This window comes from Phacochoerus africanus, chromosome 7 (genome assembly GCF_016906955.1).
Source record: "Phacochoerus africanus isolate WHEZ1 chromosome 7, ROS_Pafr_v1, whole genome shotgun sequence".
NCBI lineage: Eukaryota > Metazoa > Chordata > Mammalia > Artiodactyla > Suidae > Phacochoerus > Phacochoerus africanus.
The window spans coordinates 53,702,405-53,719,848 of NC_062550.1; the positions used below are offsets into that span (position 1 = coordinate 53,702,405).

Genomic DNA, 17,444 nt, shown 5'->3' on the forward strand with positions numbered 1-17,444 from the left:
TATTCAAGTAAGTGGATGGAATAATCTTGGAAAAAGTTTATACACTTACAGTCTCCATTAAAAAGTAGACATTTGTGAAGTTTCCCTTGTGGTTCGGAGGGTTAAGGAGCCACCTTTTTCTCCCTGAGGATGTAGGTTCCATCTCTGGCCTCACTCACTGTGTTAAAGATCTGGTGTTGCCACAAGCTGTGGTATAGATTGCAGATGCAGCTAGGATCTGGTGTGGCTGTGGCTGTGGCGTAGGCTGGAAGCTGTAGTTCTGATTCTGCCCCTAGCCCAGGGCACTTCCATATGCTGTGGGTGTGGCCCTAAAAGGAATGGGAGGGAAAAGTAGACATTTATAATAAGAAATTATGTAGACTTATATTTTAAAAAAAGGTAAGAGACTTCCCGTCATGGCTCAGCAGAAACAAATCCGACTAGCATCCATGAGGATGCAGGTTCAATCCCTGGCATTGCTTGGTGGGTTAAGGATCCTTTGTTGCTGTGAGCGAGCTATGGTGTAGGTCATGGACGGGGCTCAGATCTGGCATTGCTATGGCTGTGGTGTGGGCCAGCAACTGCAGTTCTGATTTGACCTCTAGCCTTGGAACCTCCATATGCCGTGAGTGTGGCCCTAAAAAGATAAAATAAAATAAAATAAAATAAAATAAAATAAATTTAAAAAGATAAGACTGACCCTTGCTTTCATTGCACAGATGATAATGCACACATCTTATTTGTAATGTCCCAGAAACAAAACATCGAGCCATAGGGTAACAGTGGTAAAAACCATAGCTACTTTGTATGTGTTCCATTTCACTGTAATGATTGTCACCTTTAAAATTGAAAGCTTTCTATAGTACATCCATTTTAAAATCTAAGACAAAGCCCACCTTTTAAGATTTTGAAGCAAAAAGAATTAAACTATTTTTCAAAATATATTATAGAAGTCCTGAAGGAGGTAAGAATATAATAATAGCAGCGTACACTAGAATAGCAATTTATACTGTCACAAAATAGATGATAGTATTCCTAATGTAATTTTAATTGATTCCAACTTGCGAGGGTATCTATATTGTAGGAAAGGATATGTAACTAAATTTTATCAAAGTTTGATTACATTTGTGGTCAGTGAAAACAGCGAGTTCACTGATGTTTGTAAATTGGATCATTTAACAAATATTCCTTTGATGAAGTAGAATAAAGCCACTCATACCTTCCAATGAGGGGTTCTAACTTTTTTCTCTTGTTGGATACAACCGCCGTTGAAAAAAATCTCTTAATTGTAAATTTAGACTAACTTGTTAGTTTCTATTCATTATATTTTCAGTTCATTCAACAAACACTACTCTCTGTCTTGGCATGTGCTGTGTTCTGGAGATGTAATGGTAGAAAATGGAATAGACAGATTTCTGCCCTTCAGAGCTGTCTCTACAATCTAGTAGAGGCCCTTTCAATAGGCAGCATTTTTAAAGGCAACACAACAAATGACATTTAGATCCTTCAAGTGGAATACTGGTTCAAAGCAACAACATTTCCATAAAAAAAATTAAACCATATAGAGTCCTATCCAAATTGGAACATTGATAATCTAAGTAACACCAACAATAAAAGAAAAAAAAAATCCTGGCGAAGATTGACTGTTGCTTCAAAACAAAGGTTTTAATGTGTGGTGGTAATATTTTTGAGGGAAGAAACATAATCTCTAGCTTACTTTCAGCTTGAAAACTCTAGGACTTTTCCTTTCCTGAATGACCCTACTTTTTACTTTTCCTCTAATTGTGTCAAAATTCCCCCAAATTTACTGTGATGTTGATTGTTTAACTTCAAGCCATTTATCTATTTCATTTTGGCAAAATAAAACTATAGTGGGGAAACATCAGCTTCCAAGGATTTTTTTCTTGTTATTTCAAATGTATTTGAGACCATCCTTAATTTAAGTAATCCTGATGAGGAATATATTTATTTGCATAGAAATGTGCATTATCAGCCAATCAAGGACTTTGTTATCAAGAAGTTTATTTATTTTATTCATTTAATAAAAGTTATGAGGTTTCTACTCTGCATTGCTCTGGGGATACAGTATTCGACAAAACAGGCTAGTATTCTGCCCACATAGAGCTCTCACTCTACTGGGAGATTTGGCAAATAAATAACTACGTCAATAACAATATACGATTTATGGTAATATTATGTACAGAATAAAAATGGGGTGATGTTATAGACAGTAAGATGGTGCCTTCTGTAATTTCAGTGTTCAGGGAAAGCACTCTGAGGAGTTGGCATTTAAATTACCATCCTGAGTTTGTTTGTTTGTTCATTTGTTATCTCTTCCATTTACATGTTGGCTCCACGAAGCAAACATTCTTGTATGACTCGTACCGTGTTGTATCCCCAACTCCCAAGACAGTGTGAGGCACCCAGGAGGAACTCTGTGGATATATATTGACTCAATGAAAGAAAAAAGCTAGGCATTTGAAGTGGTACTCTAGCAGGGGAAATTTAGCAATGTCTGATGCCATTTTTGGATGTTACAACTAGACAGGGAGTGCTCCCAGCATGTATACAACACAACTCCCCAGAAAAAGAATTGTCTGGCCTACAATGTCAACAGTGCTAAGGTTGAGAAACCCTGCTTTAGGGGAAGAGTTTTCCAGAGGGAAATAATTGGAGAGCGGAGCCCCTAAGGTGGCAGCAAGTTTGCATATTGGTATTAGAGAAACTCAAAGAAGGCCGTGTAACTGGAGCACTTTGGCCAAAGAGAAAATGGGAGAAGACGATGCCAAAGAAGGCAAGAGTCTATTCATTCAGGGCTTTGTAAGGATAAGGAGTTTGAATGTTATTCCGTGTACCGTATAAAGCTATAAAGTGGTTTTATACAGGCATGTGACATGATCTGATACACCTTTCTAAATGGTCACTCTGAACTTTTGCTTGGAGACTGGGTTTTAGTAGGAGAAGTAGAAGAAGATATATTGTTTCGAAACTATTGTAATAGTCAGGGCAAGAAAGAGATGGTGGTAGCCTGGATTAAGAGGCATTAGTGGAAACTAAAATATGTGGACTGATGTATAATATGTTGTAGGATTGATAGGATTCTCACTGAATTAGATATGAAAGATGAGGCAGATGACAAAATATAACCATTGTATGCATGGTGCTGTCTCTTACTGAGACGGGGGTGACTAAAGCTACTTCCCTTCCTTCATGACTTCTGTCACAGTGTGGTAAGGAATGTTCTGACCTGCACTTCTGTGGAAGCTACAGAACTGTAAGAATTGCTCAAATGATAGCCATTCACATCGTCCCTAGGCAGTAGAAAGAACCGAAACATTGGATATTTTGTCTCTTAGGTAATCCTTCATTCTTAGGGGATCAAAGCAAGACTATAATTAAAAGACACAAGAGTTTGCACTGAAACATGAAAGATGCAGGAAGGTGGGCTAATGGTTTACAGAATTTAAATTGAATATGGACTATAAAATTAGATCTCAAGTAAATCTTATTGATGGATATGTGACTAAGTGAAGACAAAAGGATTTTGTTAATATCTCATATACTGAATGCCAAAATACTCATTTGTATTCATCATAAAATAAATATATTTCTTTACACATTGGTATTGACACACATTGTTATCAGTTATTAAAATATGATAATGCCACTTAAAGCTTTTGAATTATACTTACCATGTTTACATGCAATACATTTTTCTGAGTATGCAAATAATAGTAATAATGTTCATTGTAGAAAATTTTCTATATATAAAAATATGAATAAAACATTAAAATGACCCGTATCCTACCACCTAGAAAGAGCCATCATTAATATAGAGATATATTTTCTTCCAGTCTTTTTTTTTTAGTATAAAATATGTGCATTCAATGAAGTGTTCAAATGTTCCTTCCTATCCAAATTTTTCACCTAGCTTTATATCATGAATAAGGAAGTTCCTGGGCCATGGATTGAATTCAGGTGGCAGCTGTGATCTACACTGCAGCTGCGGCAATGCCAGATTGTTTAATCCTCTGTACCAGTCCAGGGGTGGAACCTGTGCCTCCGCAGCGACCAGAGACACTGCACTTAGATTCTTAACCCACTGTGCCACAGCAGAAACTCCTAAATATTCTTTAAAAATATTTTTTAATAGATGCAAAATACCCTACCATCTGGATATCCCCTAATTATTTGATTATTCCCATTTGACATTCAGATTGTTTCTAATATTTCTAATATTTCATGTAAAACACTTCTAATACTTATTTGCATTTCCTACTGTTTTCCTGGGTTAGATTTTTAGAAGTGTAACTACTTCCTTAAAGGTTATGCAGATTACAAGACTTGACACATATTGCTTTTCCTTGTGTGTATTCCTAGAAATGTGTTTACTGTTTACTTCTCCATATGAGGGTGCACATTTTACTATCATTTCAATTATTTTCATTAAAAATATATTTCCTAGAGTTCCTTTGTGGTGCAGTGGATTAAGGATCCAACATTGTCACTGCAGTAACTCTGGTTACAACTGTGGCACAGGTTTGATCCTTGGCCCGGGAACTTCCACATGCCACAGGTGCAGCCAAAAAATAAAATCTTTCCAGGGCATATTTAGGTTATTAAATGTTAATCTAATTAGAATAGTCATATAGTTATTATTCTTACAGTAAATGTACTTCTGTTTGATGGAATCCAAATATCACAGGTATAATAAGTTATTGGCAACAATTTATTGAGTACCTGCCCTAAATAAGGCTAGGAGTTGATAATTAAGGAGTATAAGGTGTGATTCTTGCCCCGTATCCACTCAGAATTTCTCTCTGGATCTTTGTTCTCTAACCTATATAAAACATTAAAAATTTTATTTCCATTCCAAATGGGCACATGAAAATTATAAGCTGCTAACTATAGCTACTACTTCCTAAAAACAGTGCATGCTTTTGAGCATAAATTGGTGGGGAGAAATGCGGTGGGGTGGAGAAGGGTGACTGAGTTATATATAACAGATCCTTCTATCTAATTACACATACAGGTGGCAAATGCATTATTAAAATAGTGCTCAGTGTCTTATGTTTGAAGTGAAAATTGTAATTAAAAAGTATGTTCTCCCCTAGTGCTCGTACTTTTTACCAAAGGGGTCTTGTCTATCCGGTGAATCTTAAGAGAACAATTAAAAGTGATATCGTTTCTATTTCGGTGAACTGCTCACATTTCCGGCGTATCAAATAAGTATTCTAACTTGACTTAGAAGATTCACTGGTGTTTTAAATATCTTTAGCATATTATTTACTTAAATAATGACTGTGTGACTTGGTCTCCAAACCTTGGATTTAACTGTACTCTTGAGTGGCCATAATGTGATCTGTTAGTTTTCCAACTACATTTCATTATTTCATCATAGCCTAAATTTATATTATCAAACTTGAATATTTTTCCTGCTAGCTATATTCTATTTTTGAAGAAAGCCTCTGAGTGGCATGTGAGAAAACAGTCTAAAACTTGATTGGCTAATAGATGTTTTTCTTTTTGAAATGTAGGATTCCTTATTTCTTTTTTTTTTTTTGTCTTTCCTAGGGCCGCCCCCATAGCATATGGACATTCCCAGGCTAGGGGTCAAACTGGAGCTGTAGCTGTCAGCCTACGCCACAACCACAGCAACGCAGGATCCGAGCCGCATCTGCAACCTACACCACAGCTCACGGCAATGCCAGATCCTTAACCCACTGAGCAAGGCCAGGGATCGAACCCACAACCTCCTGGTTCTTAGTCGTATTCGTTAACCACTGAGCCATGATGGGAACTCCAGGATTCCTTAGTTCTGAGTGATTTATCAAGGGTCTTCTTTTTTTAAGAAAGAGAATCATATCACTGATAATAATACATCAGTCTTAATAATTATGGTTATTAAATTTTCATATATTTTATTGCCTCTTTAATTGATTTTTAAAAATACTACTTAGGGCCAAGAACTGTGCTTTAAATCTCTTTTTATATCAAAAACACATCAGGCCCCGACGTAGACCATTAAGAATAGCAAATGCTTTGCCAACAGTTTTTGATTTACTTGTAAAATAAAAGGGAAAAAAAGCTGTAGATTATTATTTGTCATCAATAAAAAACCATCAAAATATTTGTTCATTCTGATATTTTTTAATGTGTAAATAGTCATCACTTTTCACTGAGTTACAATCTAAAAGAAGTAAGTATATGTTTGTTTGGGTGTCAAACCTTTATTTGTAATAGTTCTCTATACACCAGAGTCAGTGTCATTGAAAGACCACTCTCTTCTCATTTCTCTTTCCTTACATGTTTTATTGTCTTCTTATTTTCAGGGACTCCCGAAAGCCTGGCTGAGAAGGAGAGGCAGCTCATGGGTATGATCAATCAGCTAACCAGTCTGCGAGAGCAGCTGTTGGCTGCCCATGATGAGCAGAAGAAACTGGCTGCATCTCAGATTGAGAAACAGCGTCAGCAAATGGAGCTGGCCAAGCAGCAGCAAGAACAGGTGAGTGAGAACTAGAGATGCAGTCACCTTCCTCAGGCATTGTTTGGCCTGCAATTTCTAGGTCACTCTTTGAGACAAAGATTAATGGAAGCTTCTCCTTCCCCCGCTTTCCCTGCCTCACATAAGTAATTAAAAAGGCAAAGCACCAAAGCAAACAAGTAGACTGATCTGAAGAATTTTATCAACTATTTTAGTGGCACGTAACATGGAAATGATATAATCAAGGTGAAATTCTGATCTGTCATGAGAGAAGTACCCAAAAGAACCACAGAGAGCCAAGAGAACATTTCCAGTCAGGGCCATTGTGAAAGCTCTCATTCAGTGTGTTTGGTATGAGCTTTGAAGGCTAAGTAGGATTGAACAAGTGAAGTAAATTTGCAATTATGATGCAGGAAGTTTGGTTAGGAGGCTATTATAATCATTTAAATAAAGCATGAGAATCTAAACTAGATAGCGTAATGACCATGGAAAAAGAGAAGAAAGGAATAAATAGGTGGAAGAATTATGGTTGGTTAAATTTTTAAGTGGGAGAGAGAGAAAAAAAGTGTTGAGCCTGTTTTCCTTGACAGGGAAAATCAAGAGCAAGACAAATTTGGAAAAGCACGTGGTTTTATTATGTTGAATTAGAGCTGTTGTCATGTTGTCCATCTGAAATTATGTGAGAAAACAGATAAACCCAAAAGCAATTTTGAAGAAAGGGGTTAGCTAAGTTTCTTAGGCTATCTATGTAGAGATGATAGTTTAACCCCTGGAGAAGGTAAGTTTTATTTGTTTATTTAGGTGCTGCTTGAGTGCCAGTTACTGTGCTAACTGCTGAAGTTACCTGAATTAACCAGAAAGACAAAGCACCTAAATCCTAGTGGAGAGTGAGGTGGTTAACAAAGAAAAAGAAAAACTAACAAAATAACTTCAGATAGTGCTCATTAATTTGAAGCAATGTAAGAAGAGTAATTTGATAAATGTTGATTGATATGATACTAAGTATTTCTTGGTTTGGGTGGTTGGATCTGGCATTTAAAGACAGATCTAAATGGCATACAAGAGATACCTGTATTACTATCTAGAGCTAAGGTGCTTCCTGAAGAGGAATGGCAGGTTTATGGGCCCTAAATTAAAATAGTGGTAATATCTTGAGAAAATGGAAAGAGACGAAGGGTAGATAGAAACCGTGGAAGATGCTGGCATTTAGCTGGTAGAGCAAAGTGAACAGAAGCAAGAAGCTACTAGAGTTGCCATTTAGATTTTCAGTGTCAACCTTTAAGCATATGGCTTCTACAAAGTTTTAGTAGCAGAAATCAGATGATAAGAATTGACATGTTGAAGGAGACATAGTGGAGAAATGGAGGTAACGAGGAAGAACTATGACTTCAAGGAAAATTGATGGTAGTGGGAAGGGAAGATGGAAGGTGTCGTAAGGTGAGCTTACATATAAAGTCAGCACATCTTTTCTAGGACTAACTCATATCACTGTTCCATGTTCTGGGTTCAGTCCACTCACATCTTAAGTTGTGGAGGGCCGTTATTTATTCAGGGGTATTTTTTTTTGTCTTTTTTGCCATTTCTTGGGCTGCTCCCGCAGCATATGGAGGTTCCCAGGCTAGGGGTCCAATCGGAGCTGTAGCCACCAGCCTATGCCAGAGCCACAGCAATGCAGAATCCGAGCCACGTCTGCGACCTACACCACAGCTCACGGCAACGCCGGATTCCTAATCCACTGAGCAAGGCCAGGGATCGAACTGGCAACCTCATGGTTCCTAGTCGGATTCGTTAACCACTGAGCCACGACAGGAACTCCTCAAGGGTATTTTTGTGTCCACACAAATACTGCAAAACTTTCAAGACAGCATTCAAAATGTAAACTAGCAAAATTGAGGGAGGTGGAAAAATAGATTATATTTGAGGAGACCTTCTGTCTTTCCCTTTTTACTCTTCTCTACTTGATGATTCCTCTCTGCTTGAAGGTGATATTTTTAATTTTAATGAAAAGCCTGACCATTTTCCTTCGGTATGTATATGGCCTATTATTGGAGATGACCCATATTCCTCTTGCTTTACCCCTGTGATAAAACAGTTCAGAGTGATTGCCTATGGCAGTCTAGAAAAACACTGCTCTTTTCTCATCCATAACTCTCAATACCTTCAGACATCCAAATTCTAGAAACTTCAAGAAGCCTCTGAAACTGGAGCTCAGATGGGGATATTTCTTGGTAGGAGAGTCCTTACATTGATAGGCTGGAGGACACACTTGTCTTAAAAAAAATTTCTGAGCAATTACTAATGGCAACCAAGGTTCTTTTCTCCCTCTTTCACATTCTGGCCCATCCTCAAATATCATCTACAGATTCTAGAATTTGTACTTATTCTGACATTCTCTTTAGAACTTCAGAAATCCTTAGGTTCTTCCAGAACATCTCTCCTGTTTCAGAGAGATGCCAGGCAATGGTGCCTACACAGCCTGAGAGAAGATCCCTCCTGAGAGCTATAGGTCAGATTCCTGGAGCCCATTCTGCCCTCCCAGGTCTTCACCCATGCAGCACTGGCATTGTCAATGCTCTTGTGGCCCCTGATCTTTTCATCCAGGTGTAGGGATACAGCAAGGAATAACACAGACAAAAAAGCCCTCATGTTCTGAATTCTGGTTGGGAAGAGATAGACAATAAATAAGTAAAACATAACATATGGTGAAAATAAAACCGAGAAATAGAATTGAGGGGACCAGGTAGAGAGATAGGCTCTTTCAAAATGAGTGCTTATGGGGTTCCTGTCATGGCACAGTGGTTGGCGAATCCCACTAGGAACAATGAGGTTGCGATTCGATCCCTGGCCTTGCTCAGTGAGTTAACGATCTGGCGTTGCCCTGAGCTGTGGTGTAGGTCGCAGACACGGCTCGGATCCCGTGAACTGTGATGTGGGCTGCAGACGAGGCTTGGATCCCGTGTTGCTGTGGCTCTGGTGTAGACCGGTGGCTACAGCTCCGATTGCATCCCTAGCCTGGGAACTCCATATGCTGCCGGGGGAGTGGCCCTGGAAAAGGCAAAAAGACAAAAAAAAGAGTGCTCATGGAAGACAGTAACAGATGAACAGAGACTTGTAGGAGGGGAGGCAGTGAGCAGTACAGTTATCTAGGAAAAGAGTTTTCCTGGATGGAGGGGAAAGCTGTGCAAAGGCCCAGAGGCAAGAGTATCCTTGGGAAGTAGATGTGTCCTTGGTGTGGCAGGAGTGGAGCAACAAAGCCAAGAGTGAAAGGAGGTGAGATTCAAGAACAGCAGGAGGCCAGATATCCAGGGCTTTGCAGGTGTCAAGTGGAAACTGGCTTTTACTCTGAGTGAGACAGAGGGCTTTGAAAAGATGAACAACATGACACAACTTACATTTTAAAAGGCTCTCTCCTCATGCTGGTATGTAATTGGCTTCAGGGAGCAAGGACAGAAGTAGAAGGTGCAAATAGGAGGCTATCAGGGCAACTCAGGCTAGAGGCACCAGTGGCTTAGAGCAGGAGGAAGTTGTGGAGGGCTATAAAGGCGTCAGTTTCTTGATAAAATCTTAAGGTGCTTACAGAAGGCTTTAAATGGCAGCTGAAATATTGATATGTAGAATGAAAGAACCAGGCTTATAGAAAAGAGTGGTGTTTCTTTTTCTACCGTCTCCTTTCCTGTTTTTTCTTCAAAAAAAGAAAAAAAAAGGAATTTTTAAAAGCTGTATTCCTAAGATAAAATGAAAACGTTAAAATATAATTGGGAGTTCCCATTGTGGCTCAGCTGTAACAAACCCAACTAGTATCCACAAGGATGCAGGTTTGATCCTTGGCCTCACTTAGAGGGTTAGGGATCTGGCATTGCTCTGAGTTGTGGTGTAGGCTGGCAGCTGCAGCTCCAATTCGACCCCTAGCCTGAGAACTTCCATATGCCACTCTTGTAGCCCTAAAAAGCAAAAAAATAAAATAAAAATAAATAAAATAGGGAGTTCCTGTCATGGCTCAATGGAAATGAATCTGACTAGTTATCCATGAGGACACAGGTTTGATTTCTGGCTGCGCTCAGTGGGTTAAGTATCTGGCATTGCTGTGAGCTGTGGTGTAGGTCACAGATGTTGCTGTGGCTGTGGCGTAGGCCGACGGCTACAGCTCCAATTGACCCCTAGCCTGGGAACCTCCACATGTCGTGGGTGCGGCCCTAAAAAGACAAAATAAATAAAAAATAAATAAATTAATTAATTAATTTAATTGTGCCATATACATAGGGGAAATAAGAAATTCATTGTGCAGCCATGTAGGCCCATCTTCATCCTGTAGCTTCTTTACTTTCATTCACAGTAATAGACTATGCTTAGGTCAGTTTTTTTCCTGAATTTTTAGCTTTCTGATACAGAGGTTAAAACATACACCTTTGTAATGAAAATGATAGTGATTATAACATTGAGAATAGGAACTAGAGCCTATTTATAAGAGCGATAAATTTCATGAGGTTAGAAGTTACATACTTATGAGAAGGCTTCCTGCCCTATCTCATGTAATGAAGTGTTTAAATTTTTCTTATCTATTCACTCATGCAGTCTTCATTAAATATTCATCGTACTCCTTTTGCAAAGTGTTCAAAAGTATTCCTTTTCCAAATAGTGTGAGCAAAATCCACATGGTCCCAAACCCCACTGTATTTATGGGTTTCTGCCTAGGAAACCTGTTAATTAAAACAAAACCAAAATAAATATAGCATCATAACTGTGGTAGTATAGGTATAGTACTAGGTAGGTAGAGGATGTCAGAAGAGCAAATAATGGGATAATCATTGTATTCTGGCTTAGGAAACACTTAAGATGGCCACATTGGAGACTAATTCCTGAGTTTAGTTTTGAACCTGTTGAATTTGAAATGCCTTTGAGAATGTCATTGGATAAATGGACCTGAAACTTGAAGCAAAGGTCTAGACTAGAGAAACAAATTTGTAATCACTTGGCATTTGTGTGGACATAAGTACAGAGGGAAAGGAAGAGAGTCTAAAATTGACCCTACAACACTGAGTGGCTGGACAGAGCCATTGACAGTAATTTGAGAAGAAAAGGGCTTTTAGGTAGGACCAAACCAGGGAAATGAGATGCCATAGAACAAAGGGAGAAAGTTCCAGATTGCAGGAAAGCACTTGAGTATTGAATTTGGATGGAAAGTTAAGTGGTGAGGACTAGAAAACACTGCAGAATTTCAAAAATTGGAAGTGACTGGTGACTTTACTAAGAATCCCTGTAGTGGAGAATAGGGGCAGAAACCAGAATTGAGGGTGTTGAGGACTCAGCAGTAATGGCAGTATTTACCAAAACACAAAAACATACCAAAACCTCACTAAGGCACACAGCATTTACAACACTTTGTGCTTCTCTGAACTCCTTTTTGCACACCCTCCTGTTTCTGAAATATTCTCCTTCTTTTCTAAGGGCTGAAAATGTCAGAGGCAGTACCTCCTAAATATATTGCCAGGAAGAGGGATTTTTGAAACTCTTCACATCTGATACTGGATTGGATCACTGTTTCCGTGTCTTTGGTTTCATTTGCTTTAGGCCAAAAGAAACTCACTGTTCCTAAAGTCTAAATACCTTGTTTGATCCAATTTAGGGCTGAATTGTTGGTACTGTAGGGGTGCGGGCACATGTCTTTTCATCAGCTTAATCGGTGTCCAATCAAACTTTGAGATACAGAACATTGGTAATCCCCCCTCTCCCCCACCGGGACCACACTATACCCTTAAATTTTTCATGTGCAATTTCTCCACAGATCGCGAGACAACAGCAGCAGCTTCTGCAGCAACAACACAAAATCAATTTGCTTCAGCAACAGATCCAGGTCAGAAATCATAATTTCATACGTACTTCCAATTAAGGAAGAGATTTTTGTTTCCCGTATTTAATGACCCAACTGAAATAGCTCCAAAATAAAAGATACTTTCAGCCTAATTGTGACCTCTCCCCCCCACCCCCCCATCCATGTCACAAGAATCTTGCAGATACTGGCTCTGTCACCAGCCTGTTTGCGTCTGGGTGGTTCAGGTGAAGCAAGCTGACTGTAGTTTTTAATCCTACACTGAAAGGAAATTATTGTTGAGAAATGTTGAAAATGTTTCATTTTTCTCTATTCTATAATGTTTAAAATATGCCCGTCAGTGTTCTTACTGGGGGAGATGCCAGGGACTGGAGCAGAAGTGTACAGCCAGTTTTCAGTTACTGGTGGCAGAGTGCTTTTTACCTTATGCTCACAAGCCACTGATGATCAAGGTGGAGATAGGAACGGTGATGACTTGGTGTCAAGTTGAATCTCACCCTTCATAGGGCCTGGAGAAGCCAAGACCGAGGGCTCTGCAACCGGCATGTTTTCCTTATGTGGAAATTTGCAGTGATGGCAGCTAAGCTGCCAGGGCTATGCCCATCCCCATCCCTTGCTAGTGGCACACTCTTTGACAAAATGTGTTTCCCTTTCTGAAAATTCCCTTTTCTGAAAGCATTTTTATTGGAGAGGATTTCTGAGGATTTAATAAAATCATGGATGGAGCACTTCCATGTAGTGTCAAAGGCACACAGTAAGCACTCAGTACTTGCTTTGACTAGCAAGCAAAGGCGTTTAGTTCATGGAGCAACGAACCCAATTTTATGTGACATCATCCATCTGGAAGCAGCTGTTAGATTGGCAGTCAACTTATCTGGGGAGAAACGATCATTTTTCTTAAAGTTGTATCTTAAGAATCCAGTCTCTTTTCTTAAGTGTAAATATCATAAATGACAGAAGCAAACTTGTCCGCATGTTAATCATATTTAGACTTCTTTGACCAAAAAAGCTTATCCCATTTTACTAACTGGGTCAGGTACATTAATTGCTTTACTCTGGATTATAGAGCCCGGTCAAGGTTTACTCATTCTTGTTCTACCTGAGATTTCAGTGTGCTGGTCACAGCTTCAGTGAAACAGAAACATGAGGGACATGTTCCAACCAGGACTCTTTGCTTCGCCTAATTATGAACAGCACATTTCTAATGTGGTATTATATCTTCCATATACAGAGTGTGGTTATTCAGTTCAATGGTTTAAAACTATTCCTGTTTAGCCTAAGCATGCTGACTTTGAATATAGTTTAGTTAATGCTACCAGGCAATCTACACTTAAAATGGTCTTAATTATTGAAAACTGAAGATAATGAAATTGTTACAGCAATTTCTCATTATAAATAAGATACAATTCTGTAATGAGCAGTGTGGACCTTAGCAGGTCACTTGGTTTCACTGTCATTTGATGAGGGTACCAATGGTTTTAAGTTTTTGTAATTTTTTTTTTGCTAGCTGCACGTGTGGCATATGGAAGTTCCTGGGGCTACGGGTTGAATCATAGCTGCAGCTGCAGGCCTATGCCACAGCCACAGCAACACCGGATCTGAGCCACATCTGCAGCCTACACTGCAGCCTGCAGCAATGCTGAATCCTCAACCCACTGAGCAAGGCCAGGGATCGAACCTGCATCCTCATGGACACTATGTTAGGGTTCTTGACCCACTGAGTCACAAAGGGAACTCCTAAGTTTTTATAATTTTGATGAGACTGAGATAATATTTGATTAAACAGAATTATAAAAATGTCTCTAAACCAAAATCATAAAAATTCAGAAGGCTCTATCAGTTGTGTTTTCTGACCATTTAAATTAAGCAACACCTTTAGTACATTTTGGGGGGAATTTTTCCACAAAATTCTGACCACTGTATTCATAATGTGGACTTAAAGCTCTGTCATAATGACGGAATGTTGAAATTGGTGGATTTCTTGCACCAGAGCATGGGGCACTATAATTTATAAGTTAGAGCATTTTTTTACATGAAATACCTTAAACTTATCTGTTTTAGAAATGACAAGACTATAGAAACTGTATTCCAGCAAGCCAGAGCCAAGTTTAATGACTTGCCCAAGATCACATAACAAGTTTTAGGTAGAACTAGGGTCAGAAGCAAAGTTTCCTGACTGTTAATATAAATACTTCTGAGTATGATAATATTAAACACTTAGAATTTCTATTTGATCGAAATCTTACACTGCTGGCCTCCACTACTTCACAGTATAGGGAAAAAGAAACCAATATCCCTAAAGGAAATAATGTCATGTTGATAGTAATTTGGGGGAGACATTAAGAGATGTTTAGATATCTGTGTATTTGTCCTCTTTCTAGTGTTAGTACAGGTAAATGATACTGATGGAATCAAAACCCATCAGCTATTTTTGTTTTGTTAAGTCTGGAAATGTTTCCAGCAAAAAAATAAGTGCTGAACAAGAATGACAGGCTGAAAGGAATTAATTTTCACAGCTTCCAGTATATTCATTAACTAAAAGCATAATTCTAAAGTATATTTTATAAATTGTTCATTTGGAGCAGCCTTATAAACACTTAATAGTTATGAAAATCACAATATATTTAAATTGGTCTGTTGAGAGATTGTTCAAACAGTTACGGGAAGCAGTGATGTAGTGGCATGTGGAGAAATAGAGGATTAAAAACATATAAGAGATCTTTTGTTGTTCTCCCCATAACTCTTTACCATAGTTCCTTTTTAGAATGCTGTCTCTCTCTTTCTTTCCACTTCTTCCTTTTCTTTGGCAGCATAGGACAAGGAGGAAGAAGGTTAGAAATCAAACCTGGCAAATTAAATTTATAATAAATATTGTGATGAAATCAATTTTTGTCAATGCATACATCATCAGTGTTCACTGAAGACTTAACCTTCGATTAAATTTTCTTTGATATCCGAAAATACTTCTCTAGTATAAATATTTTTTCTGTCTTAAAAGTGTAGCCTGAAGACCTCATAGAAATAAGCATACCACTGACATTATTCATCCTAATATCTTTTTTAGATGTTTTGTGCCATTATTATTTTGGACCTTAGAAAACAATTTATTCCAGTTCCTTTGTTGATATAATAGTAGACGGCACTCTTACTAGACCATGGTTAAGGCTGCCTTTACGATTTTTGCTTCAACTGTAAACACACAAGACATTATCTTGGCCCAGATATTGGGAAAGGCGTGCAATACATTAGATGGGTTAAAGCACATTTGCTGGATGGATTAGATTAGCAGGTAGGAGAACAGAACAAATTTTCACGCTTTATAGATACGTTGAATATCTACATTGAATGACAGAATGGAGATGTTCCCCAACATTTTCCTCATTCTTTACCTGATACCTCTTTAAAGGATAGTTAATTTAGCCACCTGCATTCCATTTGAAAATGGGTCATTCAACATTAAAAACATTATGAACAAGTCTGTACATGTGTGTATGGACAAACATTCATGTTTTCCAGTGACCCAGGTGATTTAAAAATTCTCTTGACCTGTAAATTCTATCTTCTTTCAACTCCAGATGAAAAGAAGGGTGGTAGGTTTAACTCTGTCATTATTTATTCAAAGAGAAAGTGCCATAAAAATTATCAAATTAACCAATTTTATTTAATCACTTAGGATCAATTCTTTATGAACTGCCTTTCTCTCTTTAAAAAAGCAACCTTAGTGCTAAAATTGCATGATTCTAATAGGATTGAAAACTCAATCTGTATTGCTTCTTTATAAAGACTTTATAGAGTTATAGTGTTCTTCCAGTTCTATTCACGTAACTCACGAGGATTAAAAGAAGAATTAAGGAAGAACTCTTTCATTCTTTGCAAGATCATATATTAGTTCATTCTGTGAATAAAATCATGCAGAATACAAGAATATCATCCCACATCCCTTCAAGAACTTGTCGCCTTCTTTATGAAACTCTTAATTTTAGGAACTCTAAGAAGTTTTAGTCTTGGATTTCCTACCGTGGCCCAGCAGTAATGAACTCGTGAGGACGTGGGTTTGATCCCTGGAGCCACTCAGTGGGTTAAGGATCCAGCATTGCCTTGAGCTGTAGTGGTGTAGGTTGCAGACATGACTTGGATCCCACGTTGCTGTGGCTGTGGCTGTGGCGTAGGCCACCAGTTGAAGCTCCAATTCAACCCCTAGCCTGGGAATTTCCATAAGCTGCAGGTGCGACCCTAAAAAGACAAAAAAGAAAAAGGAAAAAAAAAGAAAAAATGTTTTAGTCTTTTCTTTCTACTATTCAGCAATATTTTCATTTATGTCCTTAAAAAATGTAGTATATTGCTTTTCTATCTACTGTATCTAGCTAACTCTTAATGCACATTAATATATGATTTGAAATTTATAAATATTTCAGAGAATATACCCTTCTAGATTTTTTTGAAGGTAGTCTTTTTTTCTTGTTCTCTATTGCTTGTGCTGTAGTGCCCATCTTCCACAATTTTATTTCCTGACTAATCTCTTTTATATATTAAAGCAACTTGTTTCTAATATTGTTAGATGGTTTATGTTTCCAATAATTATCCTAGACCAATGGTTCATCTTGACCTGATTCACTGTTACCAAAACCTTTTAAAGTAAATGAATAAGTGACTTCTGTTCAACATCCGTTATGGCAACAAACTGAATATTTTCTTGAAGACTCATGTTCTCTTTTATCCTGAAGCTTTGTATAGGACATGGTTTCTATAGCTCTGGGTATGTATATGGGAAGCATGTGCTAGTTTTAAATTTCTTACTGTTTTTCAGTAAAATTTAATGGGATTTAATGTTCTTATTAGCATCTTATATGGACAATCCAAAAACACACTTTGGTATGAGATTTGCTTATATGTTTTGAAGGGCAAATTTAAGAATATTATACTTTTTATGGGAGTTCTTGTTGTTTCTCACTGGTAATGAACCTAACTAGCAGCCATGAGGGTGAGGGTTAGATCTCTGGCCTCCCTCAGTAGGTTAAAGGATCCAGTGTTGCTGTGAGCTGTGGTGTAGGTTGCAGACACAGGTAGGATCCTGCATTGCTGTGGGTATGGCATAGGCCGGTGGCTACAGCTTCAATTCGACCTCTAGCCTGGGAACTTCCATAGGTTGTGGGT

At 38.2% G+C, this 17,444-nt stretch overlaps 1 protein-coding gene across 17 annotated transcripts in view; it reads left to right on the plus strand.

Annotated features, from left to right (window-relative positions):
• SOX5 (SRY-box transcription factor 5) overlaps window positions 1-17,444 on the plus strand; it is a 999,607-nt gene that overhangs the window by 784,825 nt on the left and 197,338 nt on the right. For all 17 annotated transcript variants that reach the window (XM_047787389.1, XM_047787393.1, XM_047787388.1 and 14 more), the window contains 2 exons: window positions 6,312-6,484; window positions 12,246-12,314. In XM_047787389.1, coding sequence (XP_047643345.1) covers window positions 6,312-6,484; window positions 12,246-12,314 — 242 coding nt within the window. The remainder of the gene's footprint in view (window positions 1-6,311; window positions 6,485-12,245; window positions 12,315-17,444) is intronic.